Here is a 27,278-nt window from a genome sequence, read left to right on the forward strand (position 1 = left end):
AAGTTACAATCATACGCCACCTGATAGGATGCAATGAGAAGAACACTGTAACATATCTGTGAGAGTCCTGTTAAAGACACCTACCCTGAAACTAATGGTGAGTAAGCATCAGACCGATGCAAAGTGAAGGCCATTTCTATAAGCGGACAGAAAGTGTCAAAAGTGTCAAGGAAAGACTGAGGAAGTGTTTCAGATCGACGATCCATGGCAAGTAAAATCAATGCTTGATTCTGAACTGAATCCTTTTACCATAAGGGACATATTTGGGACAATTGGCAAGACATATTATCACGTAAATATTTTGATTTTGGTAGTTACATTGTAAGTCGGTTGTAGAGGATGCCTATTAGGACATAAACTAAAGCGCTGAGGTACAATATGGCATCCTGTGAGCAACTTAAACCTCAAACTGTTCAGGACAAAAAATGTTCTTTGTATTATACTTGCAACATTTTTGCAAGTTTAAGACTGTTTCAAAATAAAAATTGAAAAATTACATCAAAACGCTGAGTATACTGGAAAAACGTACTTGAATTGGAGCCAAAAGGCCGTTAGTCCCAATTCCACAAGTGACTCAGTGTGACCCTGAGCAAGTAGCTTTATGTCGGACCCCAGAGTCTCGGGCTGTTACATGAGGGGGAAGAACAACAAGGCTCTCTAGGGTTCCTTCCATGTCTAATATCTCCACCCACAGCACTCCCTGCCTGAATTTCTCCAGGCTCCAGGTGTGTCTTAGCCTTCAGATGCCCCAACGCCGGCCCCATGGACTCTGGCTGGCTATAAACAGATAAAAATAGTTGTAGCCAAAATCTCCGGTCTGCAAAGCCATAAGCCGAACTTGAACTGGGCGGCGGGCTCGCCATCAGTCTTTCGGCGGCGGAACAGTCACGCCTGCCAGAGTGTGCGCTCGATGGCTCGGCGGCCGGCTGGCGGGGCCTCGGGTCGGCGGCGCGGCGCCGGGCGCGCTCCTAACCGCCGCCCCCGGCGCGCTCGCGGCTCCGAGCTTTCCGGCTCCGCCCCGCGCGCGCCCCGCCCGCTCCACAGCCTCGCAGTCGCCGTCGCCGGCCGGTTCTGACGGTACCCCGCTGCGCGGCGGAGCAGGTAACGTGGCGGTGCTGGGACGGTGCCGAACTGTGGGGACCCCAGAGAGAGAGAAGGGTGTCACTGGCGTGGAGGCGGCCCCGGCGCGAGGGGGCGGTGCCCGAGCTGCCCGCCTGCCTCGGGGGAACGGCGCACTGGGGCCTGCACCCTCAGTGGAGCGGCTTGGGGGGCCCGGGGTGGTCGCGGCAGCGAAGTGGTGGAGGATGCAGGGACCTCGGGTGCGGGAAGGAGACTAGGGGTTTGGTGTCGTGGCCGTAGGGGCCGGAGCCCGCCCAGGAGGGGCTGAACTGGGACGCGGAGGCGACCGAATAGCCAGCGCTACCTGTCCTCTCCTTGGGCTCTGGGAAAGTCTGGTTTGACCTGAGCACAACAGGTAGGCGTGGACCCTGCCCGCCGGCGGGAGTCCGGGATTCCTTGCGTGCGGGGAAGGTCGGCAGGTCGGAGTCCGCCTGTCCCGCGCGGCTCCCGGAACCCGCCCTGGCGGCGCCCGCCGCGCCCGTGGGAGCCTGCAGCGGGGTCCCCACCCCGCCTTCGGGCGAGACACTCCCCGCGCCCGCGCGCAGCCCTCCGGTAGGTTTCCAGAAGGCAGCAGGGAGCACAGTGAATACTCTGCAAGAACTATTTCCAGTTCTTGCAAGGAAAGAAAGCCTTTGCTAGTGGGGTATGGTAGCCTTTGCTTACTGTGAGGAAACATTTCTTCTTACCCTAGTCTCAGCCAGCACAACGTCATTTCAAGAGGGTAGAAGTCTTTAGAAACTTTATAAACGCTTTAGAAACTTTGTAAAAGCGTACTGATCACAGTAATGTATACGTATAGCAATGTAAGAGGATTTTCCTTAACTGTCAGGTCAGATAACAGTAGTCAAATGATTTGAGGTTCTTAATTAAAAGTTATAATTGCACATGGTTTCTATGTGCATTCATTTATTCAACAAATATTCAGCACCTTTTATGTGCAGGCTGGGTTCCTTAAGGAATTTAGAGCCTAGAGGAAACGTTAAAAGGAGAGGGAAAGAGGGGTCCACGAGCACAGTTCAGATCTTTCAGGGAAAATATCTCTGGTGAGATTATTTAAATTATAAGGAAAGCAGAAGTGTCCTTAGAGGTGAGCGTTAAATGGATGGGGAAAGAGTTGTTCCTGTTTGGTTTTCCAAACGTTATAGAAAGTTTATCTTTGAGTAATTTTAGATGAGATTTGAAGCCGGGATTTTAATACCATAAGCTTTTTCTTTTTTTAATAAAACGGGCAAGCAGGAAGGGTTTATAACATAAGAGTAGTGATAGTTGGAAAAAGTACTGGAGGTTGGAGTCTTGGAATGCATTTGTTTTCTCTAGATAGCTAGAGTACTGGAAAAGACCTGACGGGAACTGAATTTTAGCTGAAGCTCCTCCACAACTATTACAGATCTTAGGTCACTTTTCTCTTTATCATTGTATCTGGCTTTAGTGGCAGAAAATACCATAATCCATAGTACCTTAAAACTTTTCAAAATTACACAAATAATGAGTTTGTTCTCTAAGGAAAAAATGTAAGTACTTTTCGTCTTTAAGCAATGCACCTATCTTCCTTCCTTCTAGCTTTATTTCTAAAAGGGAATTGAAGCAGTTAATAACCTTTGAGTCTTTCTTAATTATCTTTTGAATAAAATACATGATTAAACTCTGGATTTGTTTGACCCCTCATTCTAAAATTCTTTTATTCCAAATCCTTGTCAGTTTATTGACATCTGCATTAAAAAAAAACTTTGAGTCTTTTTCATAGTATATGTAATTGATCAGTTTGAACAATCCTTTAGTGGAACCATAGTCCTCTTAAGATTTTTGAAGGAGACTGCAGAAACTGTTATTAAACTTCATTTAAGAAATGAGTTAACTGAAACCTAAGGAATTTAATAAAGACTGGTTTATATCATTTAGTTGAATCCCTTGTCTAGCTGTAGTGTTAAATTCCTTGGATTAGAGTGAGAGTCAGCAAATGACAATCTGGGGCAAATCTAGTCTGCTGCCAGTTATTGCAGATAAAGTTTTACTGGGGCACAATCACACTTGTTTATGTATTATGACTGTTTATTGTTAGTATTTGTGATAGATTGTGTGGTCCTCAAAGCCTAAAAGCATTTACTCTTCTGGTCCTTTACAGAATAAATTTGCTGACTGTGGACTAGAACTCTGAGCTCGTAATCACTAAATCTTTTGTAGGAGTTAATAGATTAAGTTCATTTTAATTCCTTTATCTTGCTTTTTTCATTACTATGTCAGATAAACTATAGGATCCAGTGAATGTTTCTAGATGCTAAGTGTGTAATGATAGAAGGGCATGACTTTTCTGTTATATCTGCCTACTTTAAAGTTCTTAATTTCAGCAGTTTGAGCCATTTCAAAAACTAAGAGAAAGGGAAAGACTTTATATGTTTTGCTAATAACTTTATAATTTTGAGTTTTAATTTGAATCCAGTGCTGAAAATTTTTTCATTTTACTAAACTCTAACATATTCATGGTGTTTATCACAACAGTAATACTTAACTCAGAAGATTTTTTTTTAACATGACTCTAGTGACATAGCAATTGATATAGATTAGACAGAAAGTATTGTTAAGTATACCTGTGAACATGAAAGACCTAAATGGGAAATTAGAACTCTCTGAACAGATAGAAACTGGAGTATGTATCCTTAGTCATGCTTGGGCTTTTTTTTTTTTTTTCCTAGTAGTAACAAGTTAAAAGATAATTATTTCTAGAAAAGAATCATAATATAGCTGTATTAACGTATTATGTTAATGTTACCTGCCTAAGAAATTGGAACTAGTTATGTGACAGGAAACTTGTAGGAGGCAATAATTCTAAATATTTAAAGCTGAACATATATTTTTGCTTATCTTAAAACAATGGTATGGTTCTAGTTTCACTAAATGTTTTATTTATTTATTTTTTCAGTAACTTAGTTGTACTTATTGCTCGGATAATGCTTCTCTGTGTCTAAATATAAACAGCATCTATTTTATGTTGTATTTATAGGTTTCTGTATATTGAATATGTGTTTTTCTGTATATATGCAAAATAATACCTCATTCATTCCATACCTTTTTTTATGTAATTAAAATTAATCAGGAAATTAGAATTACCCTTTGAAATATCAAAACATTTAAAATATTTTTGGAAGAAATCTGAGAAGCCGAAAGGAAAAACATGTAGGTACAAAATCCTTTACTCTTAATTCCAGTCTCCAGAAGGCTCTGAAAAGTTTTTCTTTATTTGGCAGCAAAACATGACCTAAACTGATAGGAAGCTGTTTTTAGTCATTGTTTATCCCACCTTATGCAAATGTTTATCTTTTGCTATAGAAATATCAATGAAGTTGTTTATGGAGTGTTGCTCCAGACTAACTAGAAGGTTAGGGGTAATAGATTTTCTGTATGTTCACTGTATTAACTTGGGTGAGCCAAGACAGTGGCAGCCAGAAGACAGAGTAATAATGAAGTCATTACAGGGATCTATAATTGCAAAGTTAAGAGCCCAGCTTGCTGGACATTGGACAGGGAGTGAGAAGCAGTGTGTCTACCAGGGAAACTAGGTAAGGCCCAAGAAAGTCAGAAGTATAGTTAAGTTCAAGGCTATGTAGTCCAAAGGATATGTGGTGAACTTTTCTTTTTTGAAGAAAAGCCAAGCTGTCAGACTAAAGTGGATGAAGGGTGACTCCGTGAGTGCTACAGGGTGTAAGAGCCATGAACAGTTAGAAATGGGAAAGGGAGGAGATTCTAAAGCAGGCAGGGTCTAGTGGTTAAACTGGGAATTGTTATGTGGTTGATTACATAAGCAATAAATATGATAGTTATTTTGAAAAACTGAGGAAAGATTCCTAGCCTTTCTGAGCCAGGAGAAAAATGGCATCTTGTGCATTTTGCTCTTGTACTAAGTAGCCTCGTATTGCTCTGCTTTTTAAAAAATATCTGTATTAAATAGTATTTTGGTCATTTCTATCACTTAGCTGCCTGCTTGGACTTGTTCTCAGTGAGTTTGCTCCTTTACTTTTAATGTGGTGCTCTACTTCACCGTATCTATGATTCAGATAACTGGATTATTAGTCATGTCTCAAGTAAGAAATGCAATAGTCTTTGAGGGCCCAAGAGACTTACATCAGTGAAGTTCCTGATCTGAGAAACAGTTGCTGTATATCTTTGGAAAAAAACAGTTTTTTTGTTTTAACTTCCTGCTACTGGATTTTCATCTAGGTACTGAGTAGTGAGTTTGCTTAGATAGTGATTTACAGTTGATTGAGGTGGTAGATAAAAGGATAAAATTTCTCTTACCTTAAAATCTGCCTTCTGCTACTCTTATGTCCTGAATGAAATCTTTCTTCCCCGGGGGAGTTGGAAGATTTGGTTTGTGGAATGAAGAATGATAAAAATTGTCAAATAGCCAATGACTAAACTAACATTGTTAGTACCTACCAATTCCCTGGCTAGATGGAAAGGGTCCTTGGAAGGTAATTCTCTAGAAGACCTCACCCTTCAGCAATGTACTGAGAGTTGTAAGAAAAGAATGAAGTGAGAAGAACAACAACAAAGTTATAATTAGATGATTCAGGCAGGTATGGCAAAAACTGTGTCATAATAGCAGTGATTAGAAACTGTATGAGGAGTTTGAAATACTTGAAGGAACATGGGTATTGAAACCTGACCGACATAGGTTATCTTCTTTTTCCACATAACCTTGGACAAATTTCTTAACTCATTTTAATCATCTGTAAAATAAAAGTAATAATATCTAACTTGCAGTGTTATAAGGGTTTAAATTTTCTAGTAAGTAAATCCTCAAAATGTACCTTTTCCTATTACTGCCTTAATAGAGTTGGTTCCTACCATTCATTACCCTTCTGCCCTCCAACACTTTTGTAATCTGGGAGAACTGCCAGAAATGGCTAGACTTCAGTTGGGGTCCCCATTGGCAATCTCTTCACTGAATCCAGCTTCTGCCATTCTTCACATCCATGTCAGTACTCTGTAGTACTTTGGAAAAACAAGAGGAGGCAAAGTGAATGACATCCCCACTCCTGGCCCTTCCTTACCAACTTAAAACACTGCTTTACTTATGGAATACTCTCAATGTGTAAAATTGCTGCACTTGTAGTTTTCATAATTACAATTTTAGGGACAGCCTAATATTCTTTGAATATATCAAGCTTCATTTAACCATTTCTCTAACTGTTGGTCTTGCAAGTTTCTCGTATTCAATTTTTTAGTGCTGTGACCAGCACTTAGTGCTTCTGGTATTTTTCTTTCTTTACCTTAAATTTTCAAAAGCTGGATGCTTATGTCAAATGGTTTTTGATATTTTTATAACTTACAATAAAGTATGTTTTCCAAAAGAGTTGAACTTGTTTTTACTGTTACTATAAAATTATCAGCTTTTCTAAAATCTCAATATGACTATAAAAGTTTTGTATTTGTCATATTTACATTTAATGATCATGTAATTTTGAACCATTCAACCAAATCAAATTCTTACAGAATTTAAATCAGTACTGTACACTTAACATTTTAAAGTATTAATCAATGATAGCTAACTTAGGTTGTTAGAGAGAATTAGAAAAATTAAATTCGTACCAAATAATGTCATAGGTTTGAATTTCATTGTATTTTCCTGCTATTTTTGAAAGCAATTTTAGTTGCTATGGACTTATCTAAAAATAATATTAAGATAAATCTTCCTTACCCAATTTAATAGGTGAATTATAGGAGAGTAGTAAACAGTAATCAGACATTTAAAGGTCTATGATATGTAGTCCCAGTATGCTTATTTATGAATAATTAGTGCTAGTAGATATTTTATGGTGGTGGAGTGGGCATTAAATGAAAAATCCATTATCACAGCACTCCAGAGATATTAATTTAGTTCGTTTAGGCTCAACTTTGGTATTTTTTTTAAAGCAGCCTGAGTTTAGTCTACATTGTCATAGGCCTGCTATCTTGACATGCTTATTAGCTTCATTTAACTTTAACAGATTACCTTGTGCCCAAAGTCGCGAATCCCAGAAGACCACCAAGGAGCCAACACCGATGCAAAAGCAAAGAGCCTTTATTCGAGCTAGCTCGAGCTCAATCTCTCATCTACACCAACGCAGTGGCAAGATGCCAGAGAAAGAGAGCAAGTTTCAATACCACAAAGGTTTTATGGGGTTCTAGGGCAGTTGGTGGGGTGATGGTCATGGCTCTGGCTGATTGGCTGGATCTAGGGGTAGTTGGTGGGGTGATAGGTCGTGGCTCTGGTTAATTGGCAGGGTCTAAGGATGGTGGGTGAGCTCTTCGCTGGCTGGAGAGGAGAGAGACCAAGCTCCGATTGGGTAAAATAGGATCCAGGTCCTGATTGGCTGAGGTAGGATCCGGGTCCCAATTGGCTGAAATAGAATCTGGGGGCTTGCCCTTTCAACCTACCTCATCTGTGTTGTGTTCTCTTTGATATTTTCTCATCCCTGTTTTTAATTGTTTGACCCTTGTCCTTGGAGTAGTTGGGAGATGAAGCCAATTTTGTTATTTATTGAAAGATGTAGGGGGTATAAGTAGAGAAGGAACCTAAATTTGAAGAAGTGCCTGTAGTCCCCACCCATACCATCTTTGTTCCACACATTGTGTCCCTTACCATCTTAATGTTAAAAATGCTGTTTCCCCGCCCCAGGCCCTGCCAGCGCCCATGCAAAGGTTTCCTAGCATTGAGGAAGAGTGAATGACCTTTGTTGTCAGAGAGACTTGGGTTCATTCTCTACTTTGCTGTTTATTGATACCTTAATAGTTTCTTCATTCATAAAATGGAGAGCAGTTATACCTTCCTTGCATTCTTTCTTGTGATTAGTAGAGATGATGTAAGGTAAGTACCTAAAATGTTCCTGACTCTGAATAATAGCTACCATGTCATTTTGAGATTTGGGAGTCTTTGGGGAAAGGAAAAGGCATAGCCATGAACTAACCAGGCTACATGTGTGCCTTCCCCATCTGTGATGTTTCCAAGATGATGTTAACAAATGGCACTATGAATTTTTAAAGTTAGGAATCTAACAGCAGTTTAGTTTATTGCTTTTCTAAGGGTTTCATTTAAAAGGTTTTAAACCACTAAAAATTTGGAGATTAGAGAAAATTACCCATAATGCTACTACTATAATAACATTATTAAGATTTTTGAATCATAATTTGGAAAAATACTGAGAATCACATAATCTACACGATAGCTATCACATAATCTACACGATAGCTAGAGAAGCCAAATATTTTAAGGAGCATAAATATAATGAAGTAGTTTTATACCAAGAGAGGTAGTCTGAAAATAGGGGAATAAATCATGAAAGGCCTCTTGAAGAAAATTTTTTTTTACCTCTTGAAGTGATTTTTTTCTACAATGAGATTACTGTCAGAAGAAAAGCAAGATACTTCAGATTCAAAGATGGAATAAATACAGACAAGATTTGAAAACCATCACAATAAAACTGTTAAAGAGCTCTAAAATTACAAATGATTTTCTTCAATGCCCATTTTACCCTAAACTGGTGAAATATAGTGGTTTAAGTGTTTCAGCAAGCCAATTTTAGGACTGCACCTGGGGATAGTTACAGTAGCAAAAAGATCTCATTTTTCTCTCCCAAGAGCAGCTTTCCTTGGGCAGCATCTTAAGAGTGACCTAATGTTCACTATTTTGTAAACCCTGAATCAGGTCAAAGGAAATCTTAGGCAGGTAGAATGATCCAATTTCTTTCTTGATTAAAAGTAATTACTGTTTTGGTTTTTTGTTTTAAAGGTTTGGATTTTAAGATATCTGTGTTTCCTAAGGTATGGGAGATTCGTGAGAGGTTTTTTGTTTTGTTTGCTTTATGCTTTTTGAACAAAACTGAGAAAGTATGGAGACTGAGTTGAAGTTGTTATGATGTCTCTTACAGAAGTGAGACAAAGAAAAGTAATTAACATATAAGTATGAGACATATTTCAAAACTTTAGGCACTTGCTAACATGCTGGAATTAGTTCCATTTACTGCTTAGTGGATTGTTCATTTATACACTGGTCTTTCTGTGCTCTGGGAAGAAAATCAAGCCAATCCAAAAAAACCTGCCTGTTTTGTGTTTGATATTCTCTTTGGTTATTTGTTACTTTTCCTTTTTTTCCTCTTCAAAATGATATAATAAATCATCTTAAGAAACTAAAATGACTCAAAAGATTAGAAAGACTCCTCCTCCCCTGTAAATTTCAATATAGTTTCCCATCTCTACCAAAATAGATCTATAAACCTTAGATAGAGAAAATTACATTAACACTGTCTGTCAAGACTGGTATGATCAGTAGCCTTTTTTGTTTTTTGTTTTGTATTGTTGAAGGTACTTACACTTCCTTGCCTATTCATTTTCAGGTGGAAACTTAGCCCTTGTTGATACACAGTTGATAATTGCTCTCAGAGTTGGCTTTGGTGCAAGTTATTTAACAAACCTTGGCCTTGGAAACTTGAGCCCCTGCTGGTTCCCCTTCCGGTCAGCAGTCAGTAGTGTTTAGACATATGTACTACTCTAAGGTAGTCAAGTCACTGGGTTAAAAATCCTGTGCAGGGTACGTGCATCAGCTTCTCCCACAGTGCCAGAGTCTTGAAGACTGCACATGATACTTTGATAGAATCATAGGAAAGTGCTCATAAGCAGCTATTTTTGACCTATAAAAATGGCAATTCATATAGCTCAACTTACTAACAGCTTAGTGATTCTTAAACTTTTCCTTTAAACTAGCATTCTTACCTGCAGAGGGGAGTGATTTTGTTAAAGGAGAACTACAAAGGCATTGTCATGCTGAGAATTTCTTTGACATCTCCTGTTTTTTCTTGCAACACTTTATTTTGCCTTCTTTTGCATAATAATTGCATGTTTTATTTCATTTAAATATATAATTTAAATATTAAATATATAAATTTAAATTAATTTCAGGGAAAATCTTTAAATAAAATTTGGTCCCCCATTAATATGCTCCATGTTTATTCTGTTGGCACATTTGCTGTGATTATCCCAGTTGGACAAGGCATGGTTTGCACAGTACCTTAGAACCTTACATCTAGTGCACAGTGCCTACTTTCCTCAGTATAGAAGATTTCAGGGATAAATATTATGACTGAGTCACAGGAGTATCTATCATACACAAAATATAGACAGTTATTACCAAAGAAGTAAACAGCCTTTCAAAGAAATATATGGTCTAACAGGCATCCAAGGGCCTTTGTAAACTCAGTTCAGCTATTGGCTTTAGGGTAAGCACATCTAAAATTTGGTTGTAAAGTAGTGGAACTAATATTCTTGTGTACCATTATTGGGGAGCTGCATCTGGGGAGGTCACCCCTGTGCACTAAGTGAAATCTCAGCTCAAACTGGGGAGGATTCTTAACACTGGTTGAGAAAGAATTCTTGACCAGGTCAGACAAGTGTGGGAAAGGAAGGAATTCATTAAAGTGACAGTAGTACTGAGTGGCAGCAGCCATGCAGACAGTAGAGGGGAAGGAAAGGCAGAGGGAGGAAAGGGAAGTTCATTAAACTCTTTCTGCGCATAGGGCAAATATCTTGCCAACTTGTAAAGCCAGGATCACCTGGCATCCAGTGTCCACTTGAATCTGCATGGCGTGGAAACTAAGCCCCTACCACCCCAGGGTGTTCTAAGAATTTACCAAGGTAAAAAGACATATGCACCCTTATGTTTATTGCAGCACTATTTACAGTAGTCAAGATATGGAAGCAACCTAAGTGTCCATCACTAGGTGAATGGATAAAGAAGATGTGGTACATATACACAATGGAATATTATTCAGCTGTAGGAAGAAAACAAATCCTACCATTTGCAACAACATGGATGGAGCTAGAGGGTATTATGCTCAGTAAAATAAGCCAGGTGGAGTAAGACAAGTACCAAATGATTTCACTTATCTGTGGAGCATAAGAACAAAGCAAAAACTGAAAGAACAAAACAGCAGACTCACAGAACCCAAGAATGGACTAACAATTACCAAAAACAAAGGGACTGGGGAGGGTGGATGGGAAGGGAAGGATAAGGGAGAGGGAAAAGGTAATAAGGGCCATTACGATTAGCACACATAACATGAGGGGAAAACGGGGAAGGCAGTATAGCACAGAGAAGACAAGTAGAGACTCTAGCATCTTACTACGCTGATGGACAATGACTGTAATGGGGTATGTGGGGGGGACTTGATAATGGGGGGAATCTAGTAACGACAATATTGCCCATATGGTTTTCTTTTTTGGTATCGTTAATGAACAATTACTTAAACAACATTATGGTTACTAGACTCCCCCTGTTATCAAGTCCCTCCCACATACCCCATTGCAGTCACTGTCCATAAGCGTAGTAATATGCTATCAAATCATTACTTGTCTTCTCTGTATATACTGCCTTTCCTGTGCACCCCCCCCACTACATTATGTGTGCTAATCGTAATACCCCTTTTCCCCCCTTATCCCTCCCTTCCCACTCACCCTTCCCAGTCCCTTTCCCTTTGGTAATTGTTAGTCCATTCTTGGGTTCTGTGAGTCTGCTGCTGTTTTGTTCTTTCAGTTTTTGCTTTGTTCTTATACTCCAAATATGAGTGAAATCATTTGATACTTTCTTTCTCTGCCTGGCTTGTTTCACTGAGCATAATGCCCTCTAGCTCCATCCATGTTGTTGCAAATGGTAGGATTTGTTTTCTTCTTATGACTGAATAATATTCCATTGTGTATATGTACCACATCTTCTTTATCCATTCATCTACTGATGGACACTTAGGTTGCTTCCATTTCTTGGCTATTGTAAACAGTGCTGCAATAAACAGAGGGGTGCATATGTCTTTTTCAAGCTGTGCTCCTGCATTCTTTGGGTAAATTCCTAGGAGTGGAATTTCTGGGTCAAATGATATTTCTATTTTGAGTTTTTGAAGGAACCTCCATACTGCTTTCCACAATGGTTGAACTAATTTACATTTCCACCAGCAGTGTAGGAGGTTTCTCCTTTCTTCACATCCTCACCAATATTTGTTGTTGTTTGTCTTTTTTGGATGTTGGCCATCCTTACTGGTGTGACATGATATCTCATTGTGGTTTTAATTTGCATTTCTCTGATGATTAGCAATGTGGAGCATCTTTTCAGGTGCCTGTTTGCCATCTGAATTTCTTCTTTGGAGAAGTGTTTGTTCAGCTCCTCTGCCCATTTTTTAATTGGCTTACTTGCTTTTTGTTTGTTGAGGTGTGCGTGAGCTCTTTATATATTTTGGATGTCAACCCTTTATCGAATCTGTCATTTATGAATCTTTCTCCCACACTGTAGGATGTCTTTTTGTTCTACTGATGGTGTCCTTTGCTGTACAGAAGCTTTCTAGTTTGATATAGTCCCACTTGTTCATTTTTGCTTTTGTTTCCCTTGCCTGGGGAGATACGTTCATGAAGAAGGTGCACATGTTTATGTCCAGGAGGTTTTATGGTTTCATGACTTACATTCAGGTCTTTGATGCATTTCGAGTTTACTTTTGTGTATAGGGTTAGACAGTAATCCAGTTTCATTCTCTTACATGTAGCTGTCCAGTTTTGCCAACACCAGCTGTTGAAGAGGCTGTCATTTCCCCATTGTATATCCATGGCTCCTTTATTGTATATTAATTAACCATATATGCTTGGGTTTATATCTGGGCTCTCTGTTCTGTTCCACTGGTCTATGTATCTGTTCTTGTACCAGTACAAAATTGTCTTGATTACTGTGGCTTTGTGGTAGAGCTTGAAATCGGAGCATAATTTCCCCTGCTTAATTCTTCTCAGGATTGCTTTGGCTGTTCGGGGTCTTTTGTGGTTCCATATGATTTTTAGAACTATTTTCTCTAGTTTGTTGAAGAATGCTGTTGGTATTTTGATAGGGATTGCTCTGAGTCTCTAGATTGCTTTAGGCCAGATGGCCATTTTGACAATATTAATTCTTCCTAGCTAAGAGCATGGGATGAATTTCCATTTAAAGAGTGTCTTGTAGTTTTCAGGGTATAGGTCTTTCACTTACTTGGTTAGGTTTATTCGTAGGTATTTTATTCTTTTTAATGGAATTGTTTCCCTGATTTCTCTTTCTGCTAGTTCATTGTTAGTGTATAGGAATGCAACAGATTTCTGTGTATTAATTTTGTATCCTGCAACTTTGCTGAATTCAGATATTAGATCTAGTAGTTTTGGAGTGGATTCTTTAGGGTTTTTTATGTACAATATCATGTCATCTGCAAACAGGAACAGTTTGACTTCTTCCTTGCCAATCTGGATGCCTTTTATTTCTTTGTGTTGTCTGATTGCCATGGTTAGGACCTCCAGTACTATGTTGAATAAAAGTGGTGAGAGTGGGCATCCTTGTCTTGTTTCCGATCTTAGAGGAAAAGCTTTCAGCTTCTCACTGTTCTGTATGGTGTTGGCTGTGTGTTTGTCATATGTTGTTGCCCATATGATTTTATATTAATGATACCAAAATAAATAAATAAATAAATAGAAATTTACCAAAGGCAAAGAAAGGAGATCTTTGGGCAGGTTACTAAATAGCATTATTGTACAGCTGTGGTCCTATCAGGGTCACCTAGGGGATGGGAACTTGCAAGTCCAAATCAGAGATCTCAGTAAGCTTTCCCTACTGAGGAACTAGTTGTCTGAACTAGAACAGAGAGAGTAAAGACTTAACCTTAAGTCTAGAGAATTGGATGAAATAACCAAGTAACAGAGAAGTTTACCACTAGAAGAGCAGAGCAACAAGATACAGTAAGTTGAGCAGTGAGAAGACTTTATTTAAGGCGAAAGTATACATTCAAAGAAAGGCTAGTGTGGGCAACCTGAGAGAGAATACACACTTAGAGGCTTAGGATTCTGTATTTTAAGGCTTTCAAGAATGGAGTAGGCTTGACATGTTGTCTCATGATGTTGATCTCTTATGAGAGATACTGTGTCATCATCCATAGTCTGCCCTCTAGATGTTCTGTAAGATAAATTTTACACCAGGAATTTCTTGATCCTTTTATTCTCAAGACAGTGGTTACTCTCAAGCAGTGGGAACATGTCATTTAGGACTGCTTGCCCTGCTTTAAAATATAGGTTGTTGGCTGATTACCAAAGAATATGTTAAGAATCGTACCTCCTAACTCCCCGGTTTTTAAAACAGAACCTCAGCCTTAAGATGGAGTCCCTCCTATTTTTAGTATACTATTTATGTCTCAGCATTTTTCATGGCCAGCAGGAGAAATTAATCATGATGCTTGTCCCATGTTCCTGCCCTACCTCACCTTTTAAAAATATAGGATAAAAGGTATCATGGCATATATATGTTCATGTTTCTCCATGGCACAGCTTACTTAATACATGGAAGTTAACTGCTGTGCTAGCAATGTTTTGAGTAATACTTGACTATGTTTTGCATTCATGGAGATTCATAGTACACAGTAAACTTATTAAATACCCTGAGAAATCTTGTAAGTAACTTTGTTTTATTCCAAGATTCTCAAACTTATTAAAACAAGGAACCTGGTGTTCTGTGTTTGGGATTCGGTATAATGATCTGTAGTTCCATACTATCCACAAATTCTCTATACACACTAAGCTTTTAAAAAATGGCTGGTGAGAGTACAGGATTAAAGATGATGGCATGAGAGGTGAGACAGAGACCTCCTAAGACCACATATAATTCAAAAATATAATTAATACAACTAATCCTGAAAGAGCAATAGGAAAGAAGGCTGCGCTAGACTGCATAAACCTCGAGGAAAGAATAGACCTCATGGAACAGGGTAACGTAACAAAGCCATGACCTGGTGGGACCCAAGCCCTTCCCCCACCCCAGCTTACTGGTAGGAGGAAGAGAAACAGAGCGGGAAGGGAATGGAGATCTGTGGCTGCTGAACACCTAGCCCTGGAGATCTGCTCTGGGAGCATGAAACTACGCTGTGAAACTACGTTGTTTGGTGCTCTGGTGATTAGTGGGGTTGGAAAGGTAAGACAGGCAGAATACCTGGAGAGACTGTGATAACAACTGTTTCTGGAAAACAGGGGTTGATAACTGGCGGATCTCGGCAGGCAGTCTGAGAGACTTCCTAACAACGAGAGGACTGCTAAAGGGGCAAGGAATCCACAGAGCTTACTGATCAGGAGAAAGGACAGGTAGACAAAATTGTCCAGGTGCACTGTACCCAGCAGGTTGGGACTTTCATGATCTTCAGGTGCTCCATCCCACTGGCTGGCTACATAGTTCCAAGGACCCACACTGTGATATGCAGCCTGCTGCACCTTCCTCCTGGCCAGCCCTCACCTAGCTTGCAAACCAGCAAACCCTGCCCTGGTGTCAGGCCAGCCAGAGGGAAGCCCCGCCTACAGCAGTGACAAACACAAAGCACAGAGGCTACAACACCTGTATGTTCAGCCCTCTGGTTCTGGCAGTGGAGACAGGCAGAGTAGCCAGAAAGCAGGAAACAACTCTTTCCTCCTGCTAGGCACCAGCACCACTCCCCTAAAATCCCCAACATCACTTCAGGGACTGAGCAGCTCTAGAGAGTAGAGTTCTGGGCACTAGAGGGCGCCACATACAAATATGAAATGTCAAAGGAACCTGGCTCAAAGCAAAAACTCAACACCAGAAAAAAGATTGGGTGAGACTGAACTAATCTTCCTGAAAGAAATTTCAAAATAAAAATCATAAATATGCTCCTGGAGGTACAGAAAAATATTCAAGAACTCAGGAACGAATTTCAAATCCAATCGTTGAGGAACACAATGGAGGTTATTAAAGGCAGGTTAGATATGGTGGAGGAAACAATAAATGAAGTAGAAATTAGAGAAGAGGAATACAAAGAAGCTGAAGCACAGAGAGAAAAAAGGATATCTAGGAATGAAAGAATACTGAGAGAACTGTGTTCCAAATGGAACAATATTCGTATTATAGGGGTACCAGAAGCATAAGAAGAGAGAGAAAGGGATAGAAAGTGTCTTTGAGGAGGTAATTGCTGAAAACTTCCCCAATTTGGGGAAGGAGATAGTCTCTCAGGCCATGGAGGTCCACAGATCTCCCAACACAAGGGACCCAAGGAGTACAACACCAAGACATATAGTAATTAAAATGGCAAAGATCAAGGATAAGGACAGACTATTAAAAGCAGCCAGAGAGAGAAATAAGATCACATATAAAGGAAAGCCCATCAGGCTATCATCAGACTTGTCAGCAGAAAACTTACAGGCCAGAAGGGAGTGGCATGATGTATTTAATGCAATGAAGCAGAAGGGTCTCAAACTACAAATATCCTATCCGGCAAGATCATCATTTAAATTTGAAGGAGGGATTAAACAATTTCTAGACAAATAAAAGCTGAAAGAATTTACTTCCCACAAACCATCTCTGCACTGTATTTCAGAGGGACTGCTATAGATGAAAGTGTACCTAAGGTTAAATAGCTGTCACCCGAGGTAATAAAAAGGGATAGACAAAGAGTACAGAGTATGATACCTAATATATAAAGAATGGAGGAGGAAGAAAAGGAGGGGAAAAAAAAGAACCTTTAGATTATGTTTGTAATAGCATACTAAATGATTAAGTTAGACTCTTAGATAGTAAAGAAGTTAACCTTGAACCTTTGGTAACCATGAAACTAAAGCCTGCAGTGGCAATAACTACATACCTATCAATAATCGCCCTAAATGTATATGGTCTCAATGCACCAATAAAAAGAAATAGAGTCACTGAATGGATAAAAATACAAGGCCCAACTATATGCTGCCTACAAGAGACTCACTTTAGACCCAAAGACATACACAGACTAAAAGTGACGGGATGGAAAAGGATATTTCATGCAACTAATAGGGAGAAGCAGGGGTTGCAGTACTTGTATTAGAGAAAGTAGACTTTGAGAGAAAGAAACAAGAGACAAAGAAGTACATTACATAATGAAAAAGTGGTCAATCCAACAAGAGAATATAACCTTTATAAACATCTATGCACCCAACACAGGAGCACCTACATATGTAAAATAAATACAGAATTAAAAGCAGAAACAGAATGCCATGCATTCATTCCAGGAAACTTCTACACTCCACACTCACTCCAAAAGACAGATCAACCAAACAGAAAATAAGTAAGGAGACAGAGACATTGAACAACACATTAGAACAGAGGGACCTAACAGACATCTACAGAACCCTCCACCCAAAGCAGCAGGATACACATTCTTCTCAAGTGCACATGGAGCATTTTCAAGAAAGATCATGTACTAGGCCACAAAAAGAGCCTCAGTGAATTCAAAAAGATTGAAATCATACCAACCAGTTTCTCAGACCACAAAGGTATGAAACTAGAAATAAATTATGCAAAGAAAAGGAAAAGCAATATATGGAGACAAATGACAACAATAATTCAACACCGCAAAATATGTAGAGTGCAGGAAAGGCTGTGCTAAGAGGGTATTATACTGCAATACAGGTCTACCTCAGGAAAGAAGAACAATCCCATACGAACAGTCTAAACTCAAAATTAACAAAACTAGAAAAGGAAGGACAAATGAGGCCCAAAGTCAGTAGAAGGAGGGACATAATAAAGATTAGAGAGGAAATAAATAAAATTGAGAAGTATAAAACAATAAAATGAAACAATGAAAAAAGGAGCTGATTCTTCGAGAAAATGAAGTAGATAAACCCCTAGTCAGACTAAAAAAGAGAGTTTGCACACATAAACAGAATAAAAAATGAGAATGGAAAAATCACTACAGACACCATAGAAATACAAAGAATTATGAGAGAATACTATGAAAAATTATATGCTAACAAACTGGATAACCTAGAAGAAATGGATATCTTTCTCAAAAAGAACAACCTTCCATGGCTGATCCAGAAAGAAACAGAAAATCTGAACAGACCAATTACAAGCAATGAAATTGAATTGGTAATCAAAAAACTATCTAAGAACAAAATCCCTGGACCAGATGGCTTCACCACCGAATTTTATCAACCATTTAGTGAAGACTAATACCCTTAAAGTTTTCCAAAAAGTAGTAGAGGAGGGAATACTTCCAAACTCATTCTGTGAGGCCAGCATCACCCTAATACTAAAACCTGGCAAGGACACCACACACACACAAAAATACTGACCAATATTCCTAATGAACATACATGCAAAAATACTCCACAAAATATTAGCACACTGAATTCAAAAATACATCAAAAAGATCATCCACCATTATCAAGTAGGATTTATTCCATGGATGCAAGGATGGTTCAACATTCAAAAATCCATCACCATCATCAACAAAAGGACAAAAACCACATGATCCTCCATAGATGCTGAAAAAGCATTTGTCAAAATTCAACATCCATTCATGATAAAAACTCTCAAGAAAACGAGTGTAGAGGGCAAGTCCCTCAACATAATAAAGACCACATATGACAAACCCACAGCCAACATCATACTTAACAGCGAGAAGCTGAAAGCTTTTCCTTTAAGATCAGGAACAAGACAAGGATGCCCACTCTCACCACTTTTATTCAACATAGTACTGGAGGTCCTAGCCATGGTAATCAGACAACACAAAGAAATAAAAGGCATCCAGATTGGAAAAGAAGAGAACTGTCTCTCTCTATTTGCAGATGACATGATATTGTACATAACAAACCCTAAACAATCCACTCCAAAACTGCTAGATCTAATATCTGAATTCAGCAAAGTTGCAGGATACATTAATAGACAGAAATCTGTTGCATTCCTATACATTAACAATGAACTAGCAGAAAGAGAAATCAGGAAAACAATTCCATTCACAGTTGCATCAAAAAGAATAAAATACCTAGGAATTAACATAACCAAGGAAATGAAAGATCTATACTCTGAAAACTACAAGGCACTCATGAGGGATATTAAAGAAGATATCAATAAATGGAAATACATCCCATGCTCATGGATAGGAAGAATTAATATTGTCAAAATGGCCATCCTGCCTAAAGCAGTCTACAGATTCAATGTAATCCCTGTCAAAATACCAACAGCATTCTTTAACAAACTAGAGAAAATTGTTCTAAAATTCATATGGAACCACAGAAGACCCTGAATAGCAAAGCAATCCTGAGAAGAAAGAATAAAGCTGGGAGAATTACCCTCCCCAACTTCAAGCTCTACCACAAAGCCACAGTAATCAAGACAATTTGGTACTGGCACAAGAACAGACCCATTGGCCAATGGAACAGACTAGAGAGCCCAGATACAAACCCAAGCATATATGGTCAATTAATATATGATAAAGGAGCCATGGAGATACAATGGGGAAATGACTGCCTCTTAAAGAACTGTTGTTGTCAAAACTGGACAGCTACCTGCAAGCGAATGAAACTGGATTATTGTCTCTCCCCATACACAAAAGTAAACTTGAAATGGATCAAAGACCTGAATGTAAGTCATGAAACCATAAAACTCTTAGAATACAATATAGGCACAGATCTGAATATAAACATGAGCAACTTTTTTCTGAATGCATCTCCTCAAGCAAGGGAAACAAAAGCAAAAATGAACACATGGGATTACATCAAACTAAAAAGCTTTTGTACAGCAAAGGACACCATCAGCAAAACAAAAAGGCACCCTACTGTATGGGATAATATATTGTAAGCAACATATCCGACAAGGGGTTAACATCCAAAATATATAAAGAACACACACGCCTCAACACCCAAAAAGCAAATAAGCTGATTAAAAATGGGCGGAGGATATGAACAGACAATTCCCCAAAGAAGAAATTCAGATGGCCAACAGGCACTAATTATCAGGGTAATGCAAGTAAAAACCACAATGAGATATCACCTCATACCAGTTAGGATGGCCAGTATCAAAAAGACTAAGAAGAGCAAATGCTGGTGAGGATGTGGCAGAGGGGAACCCTCCCACAATGCTGGTGGGAATATAAGCTAGTTCATCCATTGTTAAAAGCAATGTGGAGGTTCCTCAAAAAACTAAAAATAGAAATAACATTTGACCCAAGAATTCCACTCCTATGAATTTACCCAAGGAATATAATTTCTCAGATTAAAAAAGACATATTTACCCCCATGTTTATTGCAGCACTGTTTACAATAGCCAAGATATTTAAGCAACCTAAGTATCCATCAGTGGGTGAATGGATAAAGAAGAGGTGGTGCATATACACAATGGAATACAATTGAGTCATAAGAAAGAATCAAATCCTACCATTTGCAACAACATGGATGGAGCTGGAGGATATTATGCTCAGTGAAATAAAGCAAGTGCAGAAAGACAAGTACCAAATGACCTCCCTTATTTGTGGAGTATAGCCATGATGCAAAACTGAAGGAACAAAATAGCAACAGACTCACAGACTCCAAGAAGGGACTAGTGGTTGCCAAGGGGGAGGGTTGGGGGAGCGTGGGTGGGGAGTGTGTGTGAAGGGGATTGAGGGGTATTATGATTGGCACCCATGGTGTGGGGGGATCATGGGGAAGACAGTGTTGTGGCACAGAGAAGGCAAATAGTGACTATGGCATCTTACAATACTGTTGGGCAGTTACTGCAGTGGGGTGTGGGGGTACATGAAAACATGGTTGAATGAAGTAACCACATTGTTTTTTCATGTGAATCCTTCACAAGAGTGTATATCAATAATACCTTAATTAGAAAGTGGGCAATGGCTGGCTTCAAGATATTTGAGGGGTGATTGGATGAAAGCGTTGGCAACATACTATCTACTAGTTAAGACACATATATCTAGAGTCTAATTGCCCAAGTATAACCAGGTTTTGTATGAGTTTAAGAAAATTATCTTCTCTGTGCCTCAGTTTCCTCATCTTAAAATAAGACTAATAAAAATAGCTACCTTGTGGACAGTTTTGAAAATCACTCAGAAAAAATGTAAAATACATAGAGTAGTGCATAGATGATAGTGGTCAATAAATATTAGCTTCTATCAAAAAGAACAGCTGGCAAGACAGTTGGAGCAGCAATTTTACAGTTTTTTTCAAGTAGCATAACTACTTTGAAAAATATATTGCCATACATGTTCACTTTTAATTAATGACTTTGTAATCTCAAATAAGATAAAAATTAGAAAAATATTCTTTATATAGTCGTAGGGTTGTGATTATATTAAGTGTACAGTAGATTTATTAAATGTACAGTAGATTTGCTGCATTTATGTTCATCTTCCTAAAGTGAAACCAGATAATAGCAGGACTATTTGTTGTCTTCAAAATGCAGTTGCTTGTCTCATTGACAGTGCATATGTGGAGAACACAGGTGCATTTTAGACTTGGGTGTTTAGATGTGGGATTATCATATGAATGTCTACGTTTAGGAGTAATTCATCTGAGGAATGTTATGAGGGCATTGGAGATAACTTTATGCCCTGCTTATGATCTCAAGCTTTTTACTGAATTATTTATTATTTCATTTTTTTTAGCTGTTTTGCTTCTTGATAGATAATTTGACACCACAATATTGCTGCTGCCTAAGGAAAAAAATGTCTCTTCAGCAGTCCTAATGACCTCTAAAAAGGGTAGTTTGATTCTTAAGATAGGATTTTCACTTGCCCTGCTAGGAGAAATTTTCTATATGATACTAAGGGTTTTTTTTCCTCACACAATCATAGATATTGAGTGCAAACTTGCTGCTCACCTCCTCAATATTGTGTTTCTTTCAGAAATTGTTTCTTTAGCATTTATTAACTTTATCCTTAATTGTGTGTATTTTGGTCAGTTCACATCAATAATTTAAGAAAGGAAAGGTTTTTTTTTTAAACAAGCTAAATTCTTGTCTCTGTTAAAATGAATTTATTAACTCCTCTGTTGATATTGTTCCTTAAAACTGGCATTTCTTAAAACCAGAATGAGATATCATGTCACACCAGTAAGGATGGCCAACATCCAAAAAAGACAAACAACAACAAATATTGGTGAGGATGTGAAGAAAGGAGAAACCTCCTACACTGCTGGTGGAAATGTAAATTAGTTCAACCATTGTGGAAAGCAGTATGGAGGTTCCTTCAAAAACTCAGAATAGAAATACCATTTGACCCAGAAATTCCACTCCTAGGAATTTACCCAAAGAATGCAGGAGCACAGTTTGAAAAAGACATATGCACCCCTCTGTTTATTGCAGCACTGTTTACAATAGCCAAGAAATGGAAGCAACCTAAGTGTCCATCAGTAGATGAATGGATAAAGAAGATGTGGTACATATACACAATGGAATATTATTCAGTCATAAGAAGAAAACAAATCCTACCATTTGCAACAACATGGATGGAGCTAGAGGGCATTATGCTCAGTGAAACAAGCCAGGCAGAGAAAGAAAGTATCAAATGATTTCACTCATATTTGGAGTATAAGAACAAAGGAAAAACTGAAGGAACAAAACAGCAGCAGAATCACAGAACCCACGAATGGACTAACAATTACCAAAGGGAAAGGGACTGGGGAGAATGGGTGGGAAGGGAGGTATGGTTGGGGAGGGGGAGAAAGGGGCCCTTAAGATTAGCATGTATAATGTCGGGGGAGGCACAGGGAGGGCTGTGCAACACAGAGAAGATAAGTAGTGACTCTACAGCATCTTACTACGCTGATGGACAGTGACTGTAATGGGGTTTGTGGGGGGGACTTGATGAAGGGGGAAGCCTCGTAAACATAATGTTCCTTGTGTAATTGTAGATTAATGATACCAAAAATAAAAACACTATTGAAATAGACAAAACTTAGGCAAGAGTGGCCAAGAAACATGGAGAAGAAATAAACATTTTCAATAATGACAGTGACATTAATCATTTAATTAGTAAGAGGGTAGAACTCAAACATGGAAGAGACAAAAAATGTGTTAGGAAATAGCTTATGCGTTTTTTTGTGCTTAAAAGTATAAAATTCTCCACAAAATAAAATTATTCAAAATGACTAAAAAAAAATTGGCATTTCTGAATATAACCTAATACGTACCTTTTTTTTTAGGACTGTTAAGTGCTAGGTCATGGGAGGTACTGGGCGGTCAGTAATATATGGCTGAGGGGCAGCCCATATGGCTAAAGCAGCCCTAAGCCTGAGAGGACAGTGGTGAATCAGGCCTTTGGGGCAGCAGCATAGCAGAATCCGGAGTATCAGCCTAAGCCAGAGGACACAGACAAGGAGTGGGAGTTGAAAACAAATGCCCTTAGAAGTTGGCAAATAATGTAAATGAATAAGACAGGCCAGGTGGCAACTGTGACCTGCTGGAGAGCCCTTCTTAGATTAGCTCTTTTGTTCCTGTAGGGGATATGGACCCAGATTTTCATGTAAAATCTTATGTTTAAATGTTAACTTCCCCAAGTACGTTACAGGCCAAAGTTGGCCAACAGAGTACCAGTTTGTAACTACTGTCTTTTAAAGAGGCACTTTTCAGCTATGAAATAGTTACGGTGATTTGATGATATGCTAGGTAATTGTATAGTAGTAAACTCCCCGGGAGAAAAAATGAAAGAAGAAAAAAAAAGCTTTCTCCAGTTTCCCATTTGATTTTTTACTATAGCTTTACTTACTGGCTTCTCAATAAAAGATTGACATTTGCCTAGGAGACTGAGGTACATATTTAAAAGTTTTAGTTTAATTACCTGTATTTCTGTTCAGTTCCAGTTCCTGTTTTGTGTTTAGCTTGGAGTTTTATTTATAATATATCCAATTTATTTTTAATACACTCATGAATAGGAGTACCCATCTTTTATATATATGATGCCTTCTCTGTTGTTGAATGTTCTTAATGATAGCTGTTACTCCTACAACTAGTAGTAATGATTTTTTTTAAGGTAGTTTGTGTTTTTTTAAAATTTCTTTTCTTAAATAATTTATTCCAACTTTTTATTGTGATCTTCTAAAAAATACAGAAAAATTGAATAGTAAAATGATCACATACTTACTACATACATTCAGCTATTAACATTTTGCCATATTTTATGGCTGATAGTGACTGATTTACTTAACTATTTGAAAATGAGTTACAAACATCATGCTGCTTTTCTGCTATATCCTTAGCATGTACCTCCTAAAATTAAAAAATTCCATAATAACAGTACAGCTTATAAATTCCCATGTGTTAGCATGTATGTGTGTAAAAACACACACTCATATATGTTCTGGAAAGGCACTGTCATGTGCCCAGGAGATGCTCCTCAATTTAAAAAAAAAAACTAACAAAACCTCCTCTGTCTTTTGTTGATTATTTGCTTCAACAAAAGTGAAGGCTGCATTGGATCTGGGTCAAAGCAAATATGATCTTTATTGCTACAAATCCGGACAACATTCATCTAAGTGCCTTCAAAAACAGGAGTTTCCTTTCACAACAAGGCTAATGGAGATAAGGAGACTATACTGGTTGAGATGGGATCTTTTCCTAAACTTATAGCCACAAGCTATGAGCATTTCTTTATTAGGCTGGGAGAACAGATGCAAATGGAAAAGTTCCTGTGTTCCTGTTTGGATCTCCAGGTAAATGACAGAATATGCACCTAGGCGAAGGTCCAGGGAGTTGTTAAGCTTTACCATAGAATTTTAGTAGGAAGTCTGGGTATTTGGTCATTTGTTAATAAGTACCCATGACCTATTTTCTTAAAAGGACATTTATACTACAAAGAAAATTGAAAATCTAACATTTGAGTAGCCTAATCTTAAAATTTTCAGAATTTTAATTGAATATCTGTTTAGCAACTTTTTACATAAAAATGTCAATAATACAGAATTATTTTCCTGTCTGCTCTCCAAAAAAGAATAATAATAATAGGGTAGATTTCATGTCAGTGTTACCTAGAGTCTAGTATTGAACTTCTTCCAGTTTCACCTGAAAGCTGTTATAAAATATGTCTCCATTTAATTATTCTTTTTGTTCTTCAGTGAAAGATTTCTAGCATTATGATTGCCTTCCTTTTTCGCTGTCCTTTTCAAATATGTTATTTTCTTCTCTTACAGATTTTTTTCTTAGGTGTATTGACCGAAGTTTAATGAGAAGAATAGTGACCAGCTAGGAGAATTTTCTGCAAGGAATGGAATTAGCTCATAGCTTATTGCTGAATGAAGAAGCATGCAATCAACTAGGTGAAGTTCAGAAGGCAGAGTTCATTTTTGATTGGTTGAGATATTTGGAAAAACTTTTGCTAGCAACAAGCAGGGTAGGTAAAATCGCAAAAACTCTTTTTTGTGTTTTTTAAGTACCAGATCGTATTTAGTTTCTTTAGTGTTCTTTTCTAGTTATGTCCACAATAATCTAAATTGGCTTTCAAATGCTAGACCTTACCGAGACTTTATAATGAAATATTACAAGAAGTTTTTTCTGTTCAAAAAAGCAGGAAGAAATTAGCCAGTAATTTTTATATTACTTTAAAAGCATATCAGAAACTAATTTCAGGCTACATTGTATTAGATTTCATGTTCATAATCTTCTGTACCTTGTGTACCTCCATAAGCGCAAAGCTCTGGTGCAGTACATTGCTAAATAACGTAATGGGAGTTTCACTTTAAAAAAGGTGTGAACTCTTCAAGGGGAATATGAATTGAAGAGTCTGAGTAAACGTATTTCTTCTTAAAAGCTGTGAATTGGGTACAAAAAAGAAAACTAATCACTCACACCCTTTGCATACATTGAGCAGTTTGTTAACATTTTGCCTCATTTGATTGACTGATTGGTTTACTGAGCCTCTGTGTGAGATGTACATTTGCATACACCCGCTAAAGATAAAGATATTCCCCTACATAATAACAATACTGTGGGTAATGGAAAAGTGATGCAAAGATGCTACTCATGAGGACATTTAGAATTTAACAAGATAAAAATCATACACTAAATTAACAAATATTTCATTGTAGTTTAGGCTTCAGTGAGCACCTGAATACCATTACCACTATGCTGATGTTGCTGTATTCCTTTTTCAGAGAGCAGATATGTAAAATGGAGTAATATTATTGGTACATAGATGTATAAGCTTGCAAAAAGAAAATTTCAGTAAACTTAGAGTAAGATGTAAATAAAACAGGTAACCATGATAGCTCTCGTGATAGGTTATAGATTGCTCCTATTATGCAGATATAAATTGGACAGAGGCTTAATAACTAAGAACCTCTAGTTAAAATGCAAATTTACTGAACCTTTCAAATGTAAGAAGAAAGATACAGAAGAAATAGAGCCTATTCTTTGTTTCTAGAAACTCCAGGATATTGTGGTCCAGAACTTACTTTTTGGAGATAACAGCAGGGCAACAAACTGCCTGTTCATGTGGGATGATGACCATGCCACTAACCTATTTGTAATTTTTGGTCAAAGTATTTTCTTAGAACCTTTTAGCTATTTCTGAAATATATGAAAGAAAAGTCATCGTAGAGGGTTACATATAATTATGTTGACTTTGAATTGTCTTTTTGTTACCTTCCTTTCTAGAGTGATGTAAGGGAGAAACAGAAGACTCTTGTTGAACAGCTCCTATCTTTGTTGAACAGCTCCCCAGGGCCTCCTACCCGAAACCTCCTTGCTAAGAATCTAGGCATTCTTTATAGCATTGGAGACACATTCTCTGTTTACGAGACAATCGATAAATGTAATGATCTTATTCGTAGCAAAGATGATTCTCCAAGTTATCTTCCCACTAAACTGTAAGTTAAATATTAAAACTGAGCATAAAATAGTGCTGCCTTGGTATATCACTTTTATACAGAACCAAACTACTTGATATCATTATTTTGAAACTTAAATACAAGTGTTTTGCTTATTTTATAAAATTAAACTTAAAAAAAAAATGTTACATTTTCCAGCTGACTGAGGAATCTTCTAAAAGATATTTTAGACATATTTGAAACCTAGATTTGGAAGTGAAACTAAAGATTTTAGCAGTTGAGTGTTTAAGATAAAGATATTTTAAGTTCCTGCTGTTTTGGATGTTCTTTTAGTTCATTAATTACTAGTAAAAATTAATAGTGAATATCATATAGAAAAATACCTTTATAAAATCCTAAAAAAGAACAGCACTTACTGTATGGCCCCGGAAGATGACTGGTTAGCCAGAGACGGGTAAGATTCCTCAAGGGAGGAACAACCTAAGACAGGCACAGTCGCAGGGGGGCCATCAGGTGAGAATTTGGGGATCAACAGAGGTGAGGCTCAGAACCTCACCCCCCCCTGCTTTGAGAGAAAT

At 38.0% G+C, this 27,278-nt stretch overlaps 1 protein-coding gene across 10 annotated transcripts in view; it reads left to right on the forward strand.

Moving 5' to 3' along the window:
- The first annotated feature begins 955 nt into the window (after positions 1–955).
- HEATR5A (HEAT repeat containing 5A) overlaps positions 956–27,278 on the forward strand; it is a 118,971-nt gene continuing 92,648 nt past the window's right edge. For 8 of the 10 annotated variants that reach the window (XM_073211396.1, XM_073211400.1, XM_073211402.1 and 5 more), the window contains exons 1-3: positions 956–1,101; positions 25,066–25,265; positions 26,528–26,739. In XM_073211396.1, the coding sequence (XP_073067497.1) occupies positions 25,140–25,265; positions 26,528–26,739 (338 nt within the window). In that variant the 5' untranslated portion in view covers positions 956–1,101; positions 25,066–25,139. Of the gene's footprint in view, positions 1,102–1,359; positions 1,475–7,244; positions 7,268–25,065; positions 25,266–26,527; positions 26,740–27,278 lie in introns of those variants that run through there. The other 2 variants (XM_073211397.1, XM_073211398.1) reach the window with 2 other exon arrangements.

The sequence above is a fragment of the Manis javanica genome, chromosome 8, assembly GCF_040802235.1.
Source record: "Manis javanica isolate MJ-LG chromosome 8, MJ_LKY, whole genome shotgun sequence".
In the NCBI taxonomy this organism is placed as follows: Eukaryota; Metazoa; Chordata; class Mammalia; order Pholidota; family Manidae; genus Manis; species Manis javanica.